Source organism: Vanellus vanellus (assembly GCF_965231255.1).
Source record: "Vanellus vanellus genome assembly, chromosome: 1".
NCBI classification, from domain to species: domain Eukaryota; kingdom Metazoa; phylum Chordata; class Aves; order Charadriiformes; family Charadriidae; genus Vanellus; species Vanellus vanellus.
This window is the reverse complement of record NC_138905.1, coordinates 60,128,041-60,144,642: the sequence shown is the minus strand read 5'-3', so window position 1 is coordinate 60,144,642 and position 16,602 is coordinate 60,128,041. Positions and strand designations below refer to the sequence as shown.

Genomic DNA, 16,602 nt, shown 5'->3' with positions numbered 1-16,602 from the left:
TGACATTTCTAGCAGTCAAAATGTACAAAGCCGAAGTCATATTTGCTTCTTCAGCCTGGGTGTCCTCGTAAACGGTATGTTTTAGTTTCCTCCCTACTTAAGCCACTTCATCTTTCTTTCACAGTGGAGTTCTGTATTCTCTGGCACAAAGGACACCACCCATCCAACCTCCTGTAAAACATACCTTCAGGTCAGACACATCTCTGTAGCATTGCTCGGAACGGGTGTGATCAGACAGCTGCACATTCCAGAAACACGGGAGCTGGTAGACAAGGAAGGGATTTTGTTTGATGACTGCATTGAAGATATCCTAGCAGACAAAACCAGAGAAACGGTTGGGTATGTTGTTTCTACAGTGAGGTGATCCCAACCCCTCCCCAAGCTGACCGTGCTTCTCCCCCTCAAAGGTAGAAATGTAAATGGTTATGTGAGCTGAACTCTGCAAACCTGGCTTCGTAATTCTGTTTCCATAGACGATGCTCCCAATCTAAGGGGTGATGCGTAGATCTGAACAAGAGGAGCAGGCTCTCTTGACACACAGAGCCAATGGACTCCAGCAAAGTTTTCAAAATACGGATCTTGTACTGCTGGCAAGAGATGTGGTTCCACTTCTAGTCACCAGGGAGTGTAATATGCGGTAAATGACAAACTGCCTGCTGTTTTCAAGTACTGCATCCCTTTTCAATAAAGGGGATGAAAGTGATCCTGGCAGTTGTGCTGCTTCAAGGTAAATTACTATGTGGGACTGTAGCTAGGACTTTATTGTTGCAACAAGTATTCTAGGTATTTTGTGGAAAGCGCACGTAGGACAGGTCTGCAGAACAGCCCGCACCATGAGGGACAGAATGTGTTCTGCCTCTATGCAGCCATCCGCTTGGAGAAGTAAGTTACAAGGACAGTCTTGTGGTTAAGGTATTAGGGTAAGACATAAGCAACCTCGGTCCACTCTGCAAAATTCTGCCCCATTAGACAGCAACTCAGGACATGACTGAAAACATGGTGAAGTTGCAAGAATCATTTTAATGAACTTCAGTAGCTTTTGGATTAACCTGCAAGGATATTCTACACGAGTGCACGCATGTATGTGCACAATAAGCGGCATGCTTCCTTAATGGTGACTGGTCATAAGCCAGATGTAGCTCAGAAGCAGTAGAAATATCTAAATATGATGCTCTATTGAGTTAATATACTCAAGCTGTTGAGCAAAACTTAGTGGTTCAGGTCCAGTACTACATGAACAGGGTTTCTGGATTTAAAACTGAGAGCTGGCAGGCAGCACAAAGACAGTAAATATGCGTTTTTGTGTATAGGCACAGTATTTCTTCTCTTAGCCTCAGTTTCCCATCTGGGGCAGGGAGACAATAGCGCTTTTGTCTTCACAGGGGTGTTGTGGCAACGAATACATTAAAAGACTGCGGGGACTCATCTGCCAGAAACAGTAAAGAAATATCTGAAGGCTCTTCAAACTAAAGTCTGCTTAGACAATAACCAGTAGGAAAAGACACAGTATATTTGGACTTCTAGTGCCTGGGGAGTTTTATGCTAAAGAAAGGAGGACAGAAAATTAAAGGACAGAAGCTCCCTTTTGTCTATCTTATGAATCATCTGTGCAGAGGAGGTAAAAACGTCAGCGCAGTAAGAGAAACCTCATGAGTAAATCTCCATTCCTCTCTTCCACATTTTCCCCAGAACAATTCAACAAATGGTGACTACAGGCACAATATCTTTCCCCCGCCTTTTCCCACATCTCATCCCCTTTCCCTTTCTTACCTTCTTCAACCCACTGAGTAGTGGTTGTACCACTTGTCTGTAATGTTCTACTCACCTGGTCAGCCAGTGAAGTGGATAGCATGCTCATTAACTCCCGCTCTGCCGTGAGTCTCCACATCTGCTCCCATTTCATCTTCCGTAACTTATCGAGAAGCAGCAAGATAACACCTGAAGGAAAACACAGTGCAGAGAACAAGAGAAGCCATGAAATCACATCCCAGTCAAGGCCCATCCTGTCTATGTGCTAACTCACCAATTAAAACAAGGATATGAGCCGAGATCTATCAGTGGAAACTACAGTCCTTACCCTGTGCTACCAACAAGAGGTTAACTAAAAAAAGGTTCAAGTTTCAAGATGTCGCTAAGAGAAAGATTTCGGGAACTCCTGAGGCTGCAGAGAAGATGCAATGGCAGGAATGTTAGGTTATACAGGCTTCCAAGAAGGCTAAAGTAGCCGAAGAGATGTGAAACTGGGAAGGAGAGAAGCAAGAGAAGGATGTTGTATTTCTAGTAGGCTCCTTAACTGATAAAGCTTGATTTCATTATGACATGATTAGCACTGGGATAATTTCTTACAAAATGCACCAATACAGGTGATTCATATGATGGAGGTGAACTCCATCCAAAGGCCATTATCATTCCAAACAGAATGAGTATCCTATGAGAAAGAAAGAGGGAACCTCCTAACACTCAGAAGTGACCCCCCCACACTCCCTATTCTGAAAAGCTACAGGCTCCAAGAGGACATTCTGTCATCACTGTCTACTAGGAAAAGGGTAGAGACAATCCTGATCTAGTATGACTCCATTTCTGCCATCTTCACACTGAGCAGAGATCTGCTTCTGCCAAAATCCCACTGTTAAAATGCATTCCTATCTGGCCTGAAATCAAGATTATGCTGAGACAAAGAATTTTGTCACTCATATAAAAAAACATTTTACTCAATGTGTGTGGGGTGAAATCTGGCCCTTAATACTTACTGCACAGGATGCAAAACATACACTGCATAAGATGAAATTGCAGCCCTTACTCCGCCTAGGAAGAAGTTAATCACCTGACACACCTGATTGCAATCCCTGAAATTTCTCTGAATAACAGATTATCAGTGCTCGGTACAACCCAGCCTTTGAGAGTGCCCACCATTAAGGCAGCAGGTGTTCACAGAGCAAGAGCCTCAGATCAGAAAGTTACAGTCGAAGGAAGAAAAGAGATATCCCACCCTGAATTGTTATTCCTCAGTTGCTTTTTGCCTGGACAAAATCCCTAGTGTAGAAGAAGGGAAAACAGCAGAAGCAACGAAGCTGGATTGAAGCATCAGCAAAACCCTTCCTACAGGGTCTTAAAAATTTTACTTGAAAAATTAATTTGGAAAGACTTAGATAAGAGCACTGTCGTGGGGAATGAATGCAAACTGAAGGACCATGAAGGAAGAGCACCGATAAAGAGCAGCCTAGCGGGTTGACAGGAAGTACCTGGTAAGAACAATGGTAGGTTCTGTGTTGTTTCACATCTTCATTAGTGGAAGGGGGAATTGAACAGAATAGTAATGACATCTGCAAGTGACATTAAACTTTAAGAGGTCTTACAAAAAAAATATCATGGGAACTGTAGAGAAACGTAACGGCTACACAGAAGAATATGAAATGGCAGAAAGAAGGCACGGGGAAAAGCTGCCTGAGGGAGTCCAAGATGATAAAACTATAAGTGGTGAGAATAAGAAAGGAAATGTAGTCTGAATACTTAAGAAAAATTCTCCTAAAACTGTTGCGGTGAAACAACCTAAAAATGGCAGATAAAATGCTTTATTTCATGAGTCTTTAAAAATCAGACTACACAAAGATTACAAAATATACCTGGACCAATCCTGCACTGGTTGGGAGAGAACAAAGGTGGTTCCAGTTCATTCCTCTCTTCAGTTTCTACGACATGTTAAATTTCTTTCTAGTAAAACCTGTCACTGCCATGAATAAAAAGAAAACCTCTTCTGGCAGTGAATTTTGTGGCCTGTTTTAGTTCTGTTTTCCATTTCAGTCCACCTGGTTCCCAAGGATGCTGGAACCTGTACTTGGAGGGATCCCCTTTCATCTTCAGTCAACCTTTCTGCTTCCAGCTGTTGGATTGGAAAGGGACGTATAGTCACAACATGCTACAACGTATTTCTGCCAGTATGTTTGTCTTCTCTCCAGCATAACCAAAGCCTATTTGGCGTGTGTAGGGTGAGTGCATGCGCTTCTAAGTGAGCCATTGTGCATTGTCTGAAATTCTAGATCAATGTGAAGCAGGTTCCTTGTGCTGCAGCAATAAACTGGGTGGGATAAACCCCTCTCTGGCAGTGGATTTATTCCAGCTGGCAAGAACTGTCAGCTTTGCCTCAATAGTGAAATACAACTGAGAAGATTCTTTATTAAGAAAAATAAAGATTCAGTTAACTGTAATGTAATAGTTTTTATAATTTATAGGAAATAAAACATTTTTTTCTTAATTTCTTTAAGCCTCCAGTCTGAGGAGGAAAAGGGGAAATGTTTTAATATGTGTGGTATTCTCCATTTTTTTTTTTGTCTTCCACCCTTATGCTAGTAGCAGATTATGGCATCACAGCTAAAGAGATTATGATGTCCTGAGGGGCTATCTTGGTAGCAGCTGAGAGTAAAAGAGGCAGACAGGGTGGAAAAACTGGAATATATGTGAGAAAGGAAGTATTAAATTATGATGCAATCATGGCTATTGAAAATATTCACATGCTTTTAACGTTCCATTGTCCAGACTAATTTCAATGTGATTTCTATTTTAATTCACCTACAGGCTTGCATTTAACACCTTTGTATGGCCTCTGTTCAGGGCTTCTTGCACTGTGGAATTCTAATTTACTGCTGCCATAAAAATAACTACTGGAGAATATTTATAGCCAGTTTAAATATTTACTCATTAGTATTAGTGAGAATAAGAGATTTCTACTAAGAGGAGAATTTGATACTATTCATCTAATTAGTGTTATTTAGTGCAAAAGCAAAGCAAAAAGCATGTGTGTTGGGAACTTTTAAATAGTTCACGCAGAGGAAAAATTACCTTTTCCTCAGAACGAAGCACTCCAGTTTTACTTCCGTATTGTTCTGTTGCCAAAAGCAAACACAACAAATGAACTAACTCCAATCTGCGCAATTAGTTTGCAGGCAAAGTGTCTGAAATAAGGAAAGGGGAATATTTGCCTCAGGAGCCCCTTCTCTCAGAGTCAAATTGACTGAAATCTCAGACTAAATACAAGATGACATACAGCTGAACATAAGGGGAAAAAGGACTTACTCTCAGCTGCTGTGCTGGGGGAGGAAGAGACTGGAGGAAAAAAAAAAAATCAAAGGAATATTTTATGAACATCTGGCCGCAGGCAGTGGGACTTCGCATCTTTTGATGAGTGCAGCATTTTCCTGCCCTAACCTACGTGAGAAAAACAAAGGGAAGCTTGGCAGCAAATAAACAAAAAGAGGAAAGTGGCAACCCAAATGTCTCCCGAGTATTAAACAAATTATGATCGGCCACAGAACATCCTATTTTGCTTATCCCGAGGAATAGTTCAGGCATATACAGAGATGCAAACATCTCAAAGTGCTCTTGGAAAAATAGTGTTTCATTACTAAGCCTGTGGAAGACATCTTAGTCTAGTTTTCACTGGAATGGCATTTTCTCCCCCTGCTTGATGAGACTTTGCTTGAACTATCAAAATCTGACAGATTCTGAATTACTCAAACAAACAAACAAACAAAGGAATTTCTAACAAATGTAATTTCAGGACACACACACAAAACCCCACCCCCAAAAGCAAAACAAAACAAACAAAAAGGAATTTGGTGTATAGATTGGAGAAAAAGGGGCAAAAAATTCTGAATTAATATATTTGGATTAAAACATTTCATTTGGGAAATACTGCAAGTTTTTTTTGGCACATTTTAAAAATGAACTTGTTCTAAAATAGTATTTTCATTAAAAATCTTACTGGAAAGGGTTACATGCCCTGAAAAGGAAAATAAATGTTTCATTTTGGGTCTAATAAAACTCGGGGGGTCACCTGAATTTTTTGTTCTTTTCCCGTTGTTTTTATTCAATCCGAATCAATTTTTTGTCTTTCCAATGTTTTGACTAAGCAATGGTTTCAGTAGATGCTTCACGTCATCTCAGCAAAATAGTCGGGGTTTTTTGTTAATCCATTCCAAAACAAAATATTTCATTTCATTTTTCTGAATAGTAAATTGAAAGTTTGCAGAAACATCAGCAATTTCCCTTGGAATGCTACCAAGCACTCCCCCCCTCTTGCTTCAGGAACACAGACTATGGCTTTTCCCAAAATTCAGAGAGGAATATACAATAGAGCTGGAAGTAATAAACAACACTTTAAGAATCACTTACAGAAGTTATAGTGAAATTGGACAAGCTTTCAAACTCAATCAATTTATTACAATGGCCCTTTTAAGTTGGCTGAAAAAATACTCAGTGCTGTGGGGGGAAAAAAATGTAGCTACTAAGGGATCATTTTCTGTAAGCGCTACTTTGCCTGCTCCTTTCAGGTGGAACAGGATGCTTTTGTTGAGGCAATGCCATATTATGTGAGCAGCATCTCAGAGCCTCTCCTTGTCAGGTTTTAAAAAATTCTTCTTGTAACTAAGCCTAGAACAGTGAACCATGTAGACAGAGAGCAAGTAGATACCATTACAGTAGCTGAGAAGGGCAAGCAAGACACACTTGAAAAGATATTATGAAACAATAGTGAGTTTTGAAAAAATTACGGGGATTTTACAATATCCAACCAGCGTACCAAAGATCATGCACCAAACCACCAAGTCTTAGATGCTGTAAGAAATAATCTTAAATAGGGCTGACATGAAGGAGATTTGCTACAATAAATAACTGACCCAGAGATTTAAGGCAGTACAAACAACAGTAAGATACCATGTTTTGTGAAATAGATTTGGCACCAAAAAGTTGAGTTCAGTTTTAGGTGCTATGGAAGGGGCTTGGAACTCTGCTCTCCCAGGAGAAGCACTGTGATAGTGCTGACTGCTTAGTACCTTAGCAAACGCTTCCATGTGTTCTTTTAATTCCAGTTTATTGTACCTGAAATCAATGGAAGTGGATACAGTATGTAATGCTAGGAATGCGACTATGCCTTTGCTAGATCAGGACCCAAATGACCAACTAGTTTTGCTAAGGACTGCATTTGGAATCTACTGCACCACGCCTCCACGCCAGATTGTGGCCTCTGCTCTCCACCCATAGTATCAAGAGCAAACAGAAAAACACAGGTATATGGCTGATAGGGATCAAAACATTGGATTAAAGCTTCAATTCCACTACAAGCCACTGCATGCATTCTTAAATCTTCATTTTAAGTCGTTGTGTGGATGAAAATCACTGCATTTATTTCACTTCATTTATAGACCATCTATCTAACTGCTGCTCAAAATTTGACTAGCTGTATCGTTAGTATAAGAAAACCATAGTTTATGTCTATAGCTTTTAACAGTATGACCAAAGGGCTGTCATTCTAACACATTTTTGGAGTATCTTGATACATTATTTAACTATGAACTCACATGCACCAGCCTTTTTCTCCAAAAAAACCCTTTCGCAATGTAAAAAACCCTAATAAAAACTTGCAGGGATGCACAATGTGTTAATTGAGAATAAACGATGACTCCACATTTGAACTTTTCTCTGAGAAAACAGAACAAGGCTGAGAATCTGTTTTGAAATGGAAAGTGGGTGTCCCTCCGGGCACAGTGACAGAACGCAATAGACCTTGTTTTCGCAGCACATGTATTGAGAGTGAAGCTGTGATAGAGTGGATTTTGAAATGTAGTGCGCTCACTCTGTTGGGAGCCTGGTTCCTCTTGGAGCATTATAAACATTTTGTTTACACTTCCTGATGACCATTTAATGAAATGGAACATTTTATTTTCTTTGTTCTCCTCTGCCAAAGTATGCTGTTTCCCCTTAGGCAGAGTTAAGATGAAGGATATACTCAAGCACGATTCTAACTTCTTACAGAGCTACTGACTGTACCTCAGAATTTCCCGATTTTCTAATTGTTCCTGTATTGTTTAGATTGCTATTCTTCCTGAGCAATTTGAAAAAGATAAATAGGCTTTGTATCTTCTCTTTAATGACTTCCATTTCTGGGGGAATTTCTCCAACTTTCTTAAAGCCTCAAAAGCTGCTACAGAAAAATTTTCTTGATTCAGTAGTCTAAAAGGTCTAGAGGAGAGGGGTCATGAGCCATACGACTTTTAGGAAGTCTACGGAGGAAAACCTCTGCTACTTAAAGACCTTAAAGTAATGCCCTCCCCTCCTATCTTCCAGAGTCTTGTGAAGAGAAGTAACAATTCTACAGGTCTCTTGGAGGTCAGCAAAGAAGAACCATTTCTAGCCCTTGAGGAGTTGGCCTTCTCTTACATAGATCCCAAGCAGCGCAAAGTCATACACTTTCCTGCTCAAATTGCTGATAAAGTACTCCTAATTCCTATAATAGAAGACAACATGGCTGGCAAAAAGACAAATATTAGCAAAATCAGAGAGGGCTAGAGTTCTTCCCAGCTTCTCTACTTGCCTTGGGCGTCAAGGAAGACAGTAGGGATAGCAATCTTTCCTGAATCCCTGTGTTTCCTGAACCCTGTGCAAAGAGTTGTAGAAGATGAAAACCATCTGTGAAGAAGCTCCTTACATGGGTTTTAAAAAGCTCCTCAGTTTTCTGAGGAGTGCCTTTGCACTCCGTGACTCTTGTGAGCATATAGAGTATACAGATCACATTTTAAAGGCAGTGGAAAGCAAATATTCCAGGGACTTCTCGATGAATGAGGGAGACGATGGCTCCCAAGAGGGCAAAAAAAGCCAAACCCACAAGAGGCAAATCATTAGATTATCTTGAAATTTAAAAGATTAGGAAAGCTTTTTCTCAGAAAAATCCAGAAGTTTTAAACCTCAGATAACACATGCTAACTGCACACCAACAAAGGGAGAGAGGAGGGAGGTTTCAGCTTCTATATGCTGTAGCACAATGGCAACGACCAATCTAAATTAAGCAGAGGAGAGCTGTCTCAAAGATGTGTCTCACATCACTGCCATGCACAAGTATCACCCAACAGCTACCCAGTATGCATCTCTTCACATGTCTGGAAGTCATGATGGAGGCACCAAAAGTTGGCACTAATGAAAAGATGGTCAGGTACACATCAGGTCAGATATGCTTTATTTTAAAGCGCTTTGATACGCGAGACCAAAAAAAAAAGGTGACATGGGGGAAATGTGGAAATCTTAGACAAAGTTTTAAAGAACTTTTCCTCTCTTCAACACTAAAAATGCTGTAAGTTCTTACACGGCAGGTTATCTGTGATTTCATTTGCCTGGGTGCTTAGGGGACCTCAGTTGAGACAAAAACAAAGTCTCAGTTAAATACGTATTTAAGTGATAAAGTCAGAAAGGATAATTTTTAGCTCTTGCATAACAGAGGCCATAGGATTTTTCAAAATCAATTTGTGCTTTAACTAGAGCATAACTTCTAGAAAAACATTCAGTCTTGATTTAAAAATTTACAATAATGGATAATCTATCACAGACTTTGGTAAGTTATTCCAATGTATAATTATCCTGATGAAGGATACTTCCCTTATTTCTAATTTGAACATGTCTTTGAACTTGCAGTCATTTGATCTTTCTGAACCTTTGCTAAATTGGCAAGCCCTCTATTAAGAAATGTTTTTTCTCCTGCAGATATTAATAAGTTATGATCAAACTATCCCTTGACTTCTTCCCAGATAAGCTCCTGGAGCCATTTTTCCCAACTTTATGGGAAATTTTCCAGTATTTTCTTTGAACTTTGTTAGTTTGTAAGTACTCGTCTTTGACCTGTGGAGATTAGACCTGGACAAGTAGCTAAATCTACATTTTAAAATATATCCGCTACAAGACGTGATCACTAGCACCAGATCAAGAACTATGGAGCAGTTGTACACACTTTCATCAGGGTCTAGCTCTTTACTGAACAGGCTGGCCACATTTATACTACATAGTGCTTGTCTTTGAGGGCCTAGTTTGTCTTCCTTCAGTTTTTAGACATAAAAATTACTTTGTTTGCATTTCTCAGTGTCCAACATTATGAGACAGCTGTGTTACAATTTTCTAATTGGAGAGTTTTTAGCATGGAACTGAGGGGCTATGCTGTGTGCACTGGAGAACGTCAGCAGGGCATGTGGGAATATTAGAGAGTGCGAAGTCTTCTGATGCAGTGTTGAAGGACTGGAAAGAGGTGCCAAACAGTCTAGTCCTATCCATACTACCTTCCAGAAATACCTCCTGGAGTGAACTATCAACAATTTAAACTCTTTTTTTTTTTTTTTCTTGACAAAAGACAGGTTACTTCCTGAGAAATACAGGGTACCAACTCATTTCTGTGCCCTGTGGATGATCAAGGAGCCAAGAGCAAAGAATGAATTAGGCAGCTAAGTCACCTGACAGTGTAGACTTCCAGTATGTCAGGAGTAAAAAGTCTACACCCAATACAAAAGAAATGTATCTCCCGTTCTGATACTTGAAATCTCCCTGTTCATATATTCAATGATCACAGGCAGTATTTTGACACCTGTATTAAATTTGGAGTTCATGTTCATCTGATTACCCATCCTGGACTGACTCTCATGCATCTCGTCATTCTTTCTGAGAGTACAATTTTACATGTCAGTGCCTGAAAACATAGAAGTGCAAGTAAGTGTCACAACTCTACATCCAGCCAGAGTAATTGGACTTTGGGTGAGATGTCCTGAAGAGGAATCACAGAATACTACAGACTCTAAAGGGTTACTGTGCAGGAGGTGCGGTCATTGAATCTCCCCTTGCAGGCATGTTTGGAAAAAGGGATCACACAAAGCTTGTTTCCATGGATAAAAACAGAGGAGGTTTGCTGGAATTCGCTGAATATTCGCCCTGATGAAAGCAAGTATGTCTTCCAAAACTAATCTATCTTAGACTTTCCACCAAAGAATCACCCACCATTAAGAGGAAAAAGTCTGTTTCTTGATCCTCAGCTCCTGTAAATCAGCTTAGGTCTATTTAACACAAGAGTCAGGCATTTATATCAGATCTGGACCTTATCCATGATGCTTATCTATGTTTTGGTTTGTTGGTTTGTTTTTTTTTTTTTCCCTCAGAAAGCAGCAAAAAGTGAAAGGTAACAGAGACCACTGCTTTAAATTGTGTGGGGTTTTTTTGGTTTTGATACATCTCAAAAGCAAGGAGTCGAAATGTCAACAATTTTACCAGGTTTCCACTTTGGACTATGTGAAGAAGAAAAATGCACCCTGCACAGGTGATAATTATTTTGGCTGGCTTCTAATATTAACAGTAGTCCACAAGGCTAATTGTAGGGACTGGGACAATGAGTAAGAGCCAGTCATAGCTTTTTTTGGTCTAGTGTTCAGTCAATACCTTAGCAACAGAGGAAGAAATGTAGCTCATGGGCTGAACAGCCTCTCAGGTATTTCTTTATAGTTGGATGACAAAGAGATTTGGGGTTTTGCATTCAGAAGCAACCAGACAACTTCCCCCACCCCCCTTAATGGGCAGTTTATTGACTGGAGATTCAGGAGGAATAGAACGTTCTAAGAAATGGATTAGGGGAAAGAAAGCAGCAGCACAGAATGAACAAGCCTAAAAATTAACTATAACATTTTAAAAAAACCCTGGAAGCATAATGTACTTTAATGCAATGATTTCACCCAAAGGTCAGCTGCAGGTCAATCCTTCCTCCACGACCATTTCTCTTCTAGTAACAGAGAGACAGGATTAGGTTCACAACAGAAATACAGGGATGCATTTGTGTAAGGAGAAAATGTGTGTGGAGCCGTTTAGCATTCTCATATAGCTAAACTGAGGTACAGTTTGGATAACTGGACTACAAGGGTGCCTGCAAAGTAAGTTGGACTGCCAAGCTCAAAGGGTTGTGTTCAGCAATAAAACGTTCAGATGGCAGCCAGTTACAAGTTGTATTCCACAAGAGTTGACACTGGGGCTGATACTGTTTAGCATCTTCATTAATGAGCTGGAGATGAGATACAATGCGTCCTCAGCAACGTCACACATGACACCAAATTGGGGTCTGTGGCCAATACCCTGGGGATATGGCTGCTATTCAGAGGGACCTTGACAGGCTGGACAAGTGAGCTAAGAGAAAGCTCATAAAGTTCAATGAAAAGTCCTCCACGGGACTATTCCTGAATGGACATTACAGGCTGGAGGAAAAGTGGATAGAAGGGAGCTTTTCAGGAGAAGTCCTAGTCAGCTTGGTGGACAGCAAGATGAACATGAGCCAGCAGTGCTACCTTGTGGCAAAGGCGGCCAACCACATCCTGGGCTAATATAGCCCCTTGGATCAAAGGAAGTGATTACCACTCTTTACTCAGCACTTGTAAGACCACATCTGAACTACTGTTTTGGATTCCTCAGTCTAACAAAGACACTGACATGCTGGAGTAAGTCCAGCAGAGAGCAATCAAAATGGTTAGAGGCTTGGAGAACATGTATGAGGAGAAGCTAAGAGAAGGGGGCTTGTTCAGCCTGGAGAAGAAAAGGCTATGGGGATCTCTTATGGCTGTCTACAACTACTTGATGGAGCCAAATTCTTCTAAGAGATGCACAGAAACAGAATGAGACTTAACAGACACAAATTGCAGCAAATAGAATTCTAATTACAAATGAGGAATTTTTTACTTTTATATTTTACTTTTCTCACCAAGACAGTGGCCAAACACAGGAACAAGCTGCCTTGAGAGGTATCCTTGTAGATAGCAAAAACTCAATTGGAAAAGGCCCTGAGCAACCTGAGTTGGCTTTCAGTGGGAAGAGGACTAGAAGACCTCCTTTCTGATCTGAGTTGCCTATAATTCTATGATGCTATTCGGCAAAGCTTCTCTTTTCACCATCTCGGCTAAGGCCTTGAGATCAACAGTGTAGGAACTATCTGTATATACAGGGTATTGCAGTGCTCCCACCCTCCCCTGAACTCAGTTCAATACAGACAGGTGGAGGAGGGAAGGTTCAGGAGCTACAGCAGGAATAATTAAAGTCAAGATGTAGCTCAACATAAGGGTCAGAAGAAAGACAACGGGGAAAGGAAAGAATTGAGCTGCTGCTTGTGGGATCTCTGTGTCCAGTCAATTTTGCAGATTCTTTCTCATAACATCTCCAACTCAAGGAGTATAAAGTATCTTGATAATTTTTTTAAAGGAGGAAGGTTTGTCCTGAATCTAAATTGCCCTGTCACTAAAATGATTAAAGCATAGTGATTTCTGTAGCCAATGGCACCTAAGAGAGTGATCTATGACCAAATTCAACTGTGTTTTGTTGGCACTCTCTTAGAGGCAACAGCTTTGAGACAAGGGCGTAGAAAGACATCTTAGGTACTCTGCTACTTTCTGTGACAGGCACCAAGCTACCCATTAGAGTCCAAAGATGGAGTCCAACCGTGATGCCTCTTTCTTTGCTTTGGGACTACGGCTAAAAACTCTGTTTCTGTATCTACAAAAAAGAACTCTTTAGACGATCACTTTTATGAGCGCAATGAGAAACTGGAAAGTGAACTTGCACTTCAGAAGAAAATATACTGGGTTTACTATTACTGTGCATTTGTCTGGGGTTCTCTGGCCATATAATAGAAGGTTTTGTTCTCAGTTTAGGCACCTGGATGCCTCTACTAAGCTTTTATGTGCAAGTCATTCATCTAAATTTAACCTGCTAATGATGGTCCCTCTACAATAAAGAGAGGGCATTTCAGAGCGCTGGACAACATAATGACTCATCAAGCTACGTATGTTCACTTAAAGAACTGTCTCAATCAAGCAAAAAATACCGCGCTTCAGAATGATTTTTTAAATCATTAGATTGGAATAGTGTATGCATATGTCCTATTCATGCACATTCCATGGAGATCGACAATATGAACTTAGGTCAGACCAGTAAAAAAACCCGAAGTAGGACAATTTAATCAAGTAAACAAATATACTTTTTATTTACGCCAATAAAATAGAAACTAGCATCTCGTATAGACTGTCTGTTTTTTTATGACAGAGTTCTTAGGAGATGAAGGTTTTCAGTGTTTCAAAGGAAGTCAGGTATTATTTTAAAAAGAGAGAGTTACTGCAAGGTCTGATAGATTCAATTGCCAAGGAGCAGAGGCTGTATCTCAGAGAATGCAATGAACAGTAGACTAATGCAGTTGCAGCAATGCCATTATTATGTGGATAGGCCTCTCAAACTAGAGGCACCATTTTCAAAATCAAATACATATTGACCCGCATTTCAGAAATGTCAAGCGTGCTGAAAACGAGTTCCCAGTACATCACATGCTTTAGAAACTGCACGAGAAAGACTGGAAAGGAAGCTATTCTTTGAGGGTAGTCAGCTTTAAGATAGCTTATTTTTAAGTGCAAGCTACAGATTATAGACAACAATGATAGGGATGTGGTCATCAAATGCAGATTTATCATTTTAGCTTCCCACCAGTGACACGAACAGACTGACATTTCCTGTTGAGCCTAAAAGCAACGTATTGGCTCTTCCTAAACTACTACCTGTACAATGTGCATGCTACCTGTACTTCAAATGAATCTTTGTGTGTTATAAGGCACGTGTGGGTCAGTATGATTTGCACTGACAACAATATTTTCTGAATGAGTTCACGGTATCTTAAAGAAGGAATAATCTGTTCCAAAAAAATGGTACAGTGTGAATCTGAGTAGGTGAAGAAAGTGCTACTTTTTGCCTTGACATTGGTGTTGGACTTTCCTTTTTTCTATTTTTTTTTTTAATCACTAAAATGTATTTTTCCTCTGTTTGCAAGTGCTCTTGTACTTACAACCAAACCTAACAATACCAGTTCCTATATGAAACTTGACTACTGTTTTACGTAATGAGCAGTAGGAATATTGCAGTGCATTTTAGAGAGGGCATGGCTAAATTGAGTCACGTCCCAGTGGTGGGTCTTTAAAGATTCTATAAACCATGAGTTCTCCGACTTCTTCATTGATTGAGACAATTCAAAAAAATCTCCTCTCTCACACAACCACTATATTCCTTTCTTTACACCATGGAGAAAAGAACTAGTTCAGTCAGAATCTATGGAATGTAATTTGTAAATTAGTGCTGTATTTAGACGGCTGTCATGGAATTCTGACTCTTCTGAGGTGGGAAAAAGGCATTTTGGTACCAGATCTACCCAGAATTATGCAACAATATCTATTTAAAGCACTAATTGTGAGGATTTCTGAAGAAAAGAAATGTCTGGTTAAACTACAAGTGCTCAGCACTTCTTAACATCAGATCCATTATCACAATATTGCAAGCAGAAGCCGTGGAGCTTGGATGAAAGCGGTTATCATGTTTGCTGAGTAGGACCACAGGCAGTTCCATGACCACCCCACTCTCTCATTTTGGATTGCTTTACTAGTCATTTGGTTTCTGCACTGAAGCTGTACACTTTCATCACGAAGAAGCACGAGATGTGATCCAGTCTAATTTTGTACAGTCTGCCCTATGCTTGTCTTTATTATTCCCAATTGTTAAATATTATGCAAAAAATGACACAACATATGCTTCCCACTTCCAACTCATCTTCTATACGTCTCTTTTTTTCAGGGAAACAATAAAGGAAAGCATTCTTCTAGCGTTCTTCCCATCATTACAAACACAGGAGCAATAATGCACGGTGCACACGTAGCCTGGTAATTGTTAGGCGCTAGCCATTCCCTTCTGTTCTCAATCCGCAAATCTGGTAATGTGACATCTCTCGGTGTGGGAGTATGAATCTGCAGCTCAAGCTGTTGAGACACCTCCTTACAGTATCTAGTAGTTGCACCGAGACAGTGTATTTCAGATGTGCCTCAAATCCTCAGGAGTCTGAAATCCCCTGGGCCAAAGTTTGTGTGCCCCTCCCCGGCACACAAATTACAGGCACAGATCCATCCTAAAGCTCCATTTGAAAGGTGTGGAGGCCATTCTCAGCTGAGGTAAGCTGGCCCTGCTGCACTAAAGCCAGAGAAGCCAGGGGTGATTCACACCAGCTAAGGAAGTGGCCTGAAATCATGGTAACCGTCACCAGAAACTGCTTTTAAAAGCTATTCTCCACCGTGACGGAAAGTATAAGGCAGACAAAGTACTAAAAGCTTTTATGTTTAGAATTTCTTTGACAAGACACTTTTCTGAGGACTAAGATGACCGTTACTCCAGAAATGAACATCAAACCGTACAGTGCAATTCTGCAGCTGTCAGTTTAACATCTGTAAAGAGAAAAATCATCATGTGGCTCAGGCAATACTTTCAAAAGCACAGTTTAGTCAGTGAAAGACAATACAGATTATACAGAGAGAAAAGTATGCTTTCACTAACGTATGAGGAGTCTGTAAGAGTTAATCTCAGTATAGACAAGCAAAATGGAGTGGATAATATATTAAAAAAAAAGTATTTGATTAAGCAGCTTACTGAGTTTCGGCCAATGAGGTACAGAAAAAAACTGGGTACCTTTGTGGTGCAGGAGGAACTGTGTTTAAAATGGCTTGAAGAAGGGAACGTTATCTCAAATAAAGAATGGTTCTAACTAAGAGCATTTTAAACACCAGTTAAATTGTCCCTGAACCGACTTTTGAGTTTGGTCTGGTTTTCCTCAGATGATATTATTTGCCTGTGCAAATGAGGACGAAGGATGAAAACCAAGCAAATAAAATCTTTCCTTGAAAATCCGTACTGGCTGTCAGGAGATTTGGCCTCCTGAGCACACAGGAATAGGAGAATGCGCATGCTTAC

The 16,602-nt window shown here is 40.2% G+C and overlaps 1 protein-coding gene across 3 annotated transcripts in view; it reads right to left on the bottom strand.

The window, feature by feature from the left end:
• Positions 1–16,602, bottom strand: part of LARGE1 (LARGE xylosyl- and glucuronyltransferase 1) — a gene marked incomplete at its 5' end in the record, with an annotated part of 201,293 nt that overhangs the window by 43,337 nt on the left and 141,354 nt on the right. For all 3 annotated transcript variants that reach the window (XM_082495721.1, XM_082495723.1, XM_082495722.1), the window contains 2 exons: positions 185–310; positions 1,826–1,938. In XM_082495721.1, coding sequence (XP_082351847.1) covers positions 185–310; positions 1,826–1,938 — 239 coding nt within the window. The remainder of the gene's footprint in view (positions 1–184; positions 311–1,825; positions 1,939–16,602) is intronic.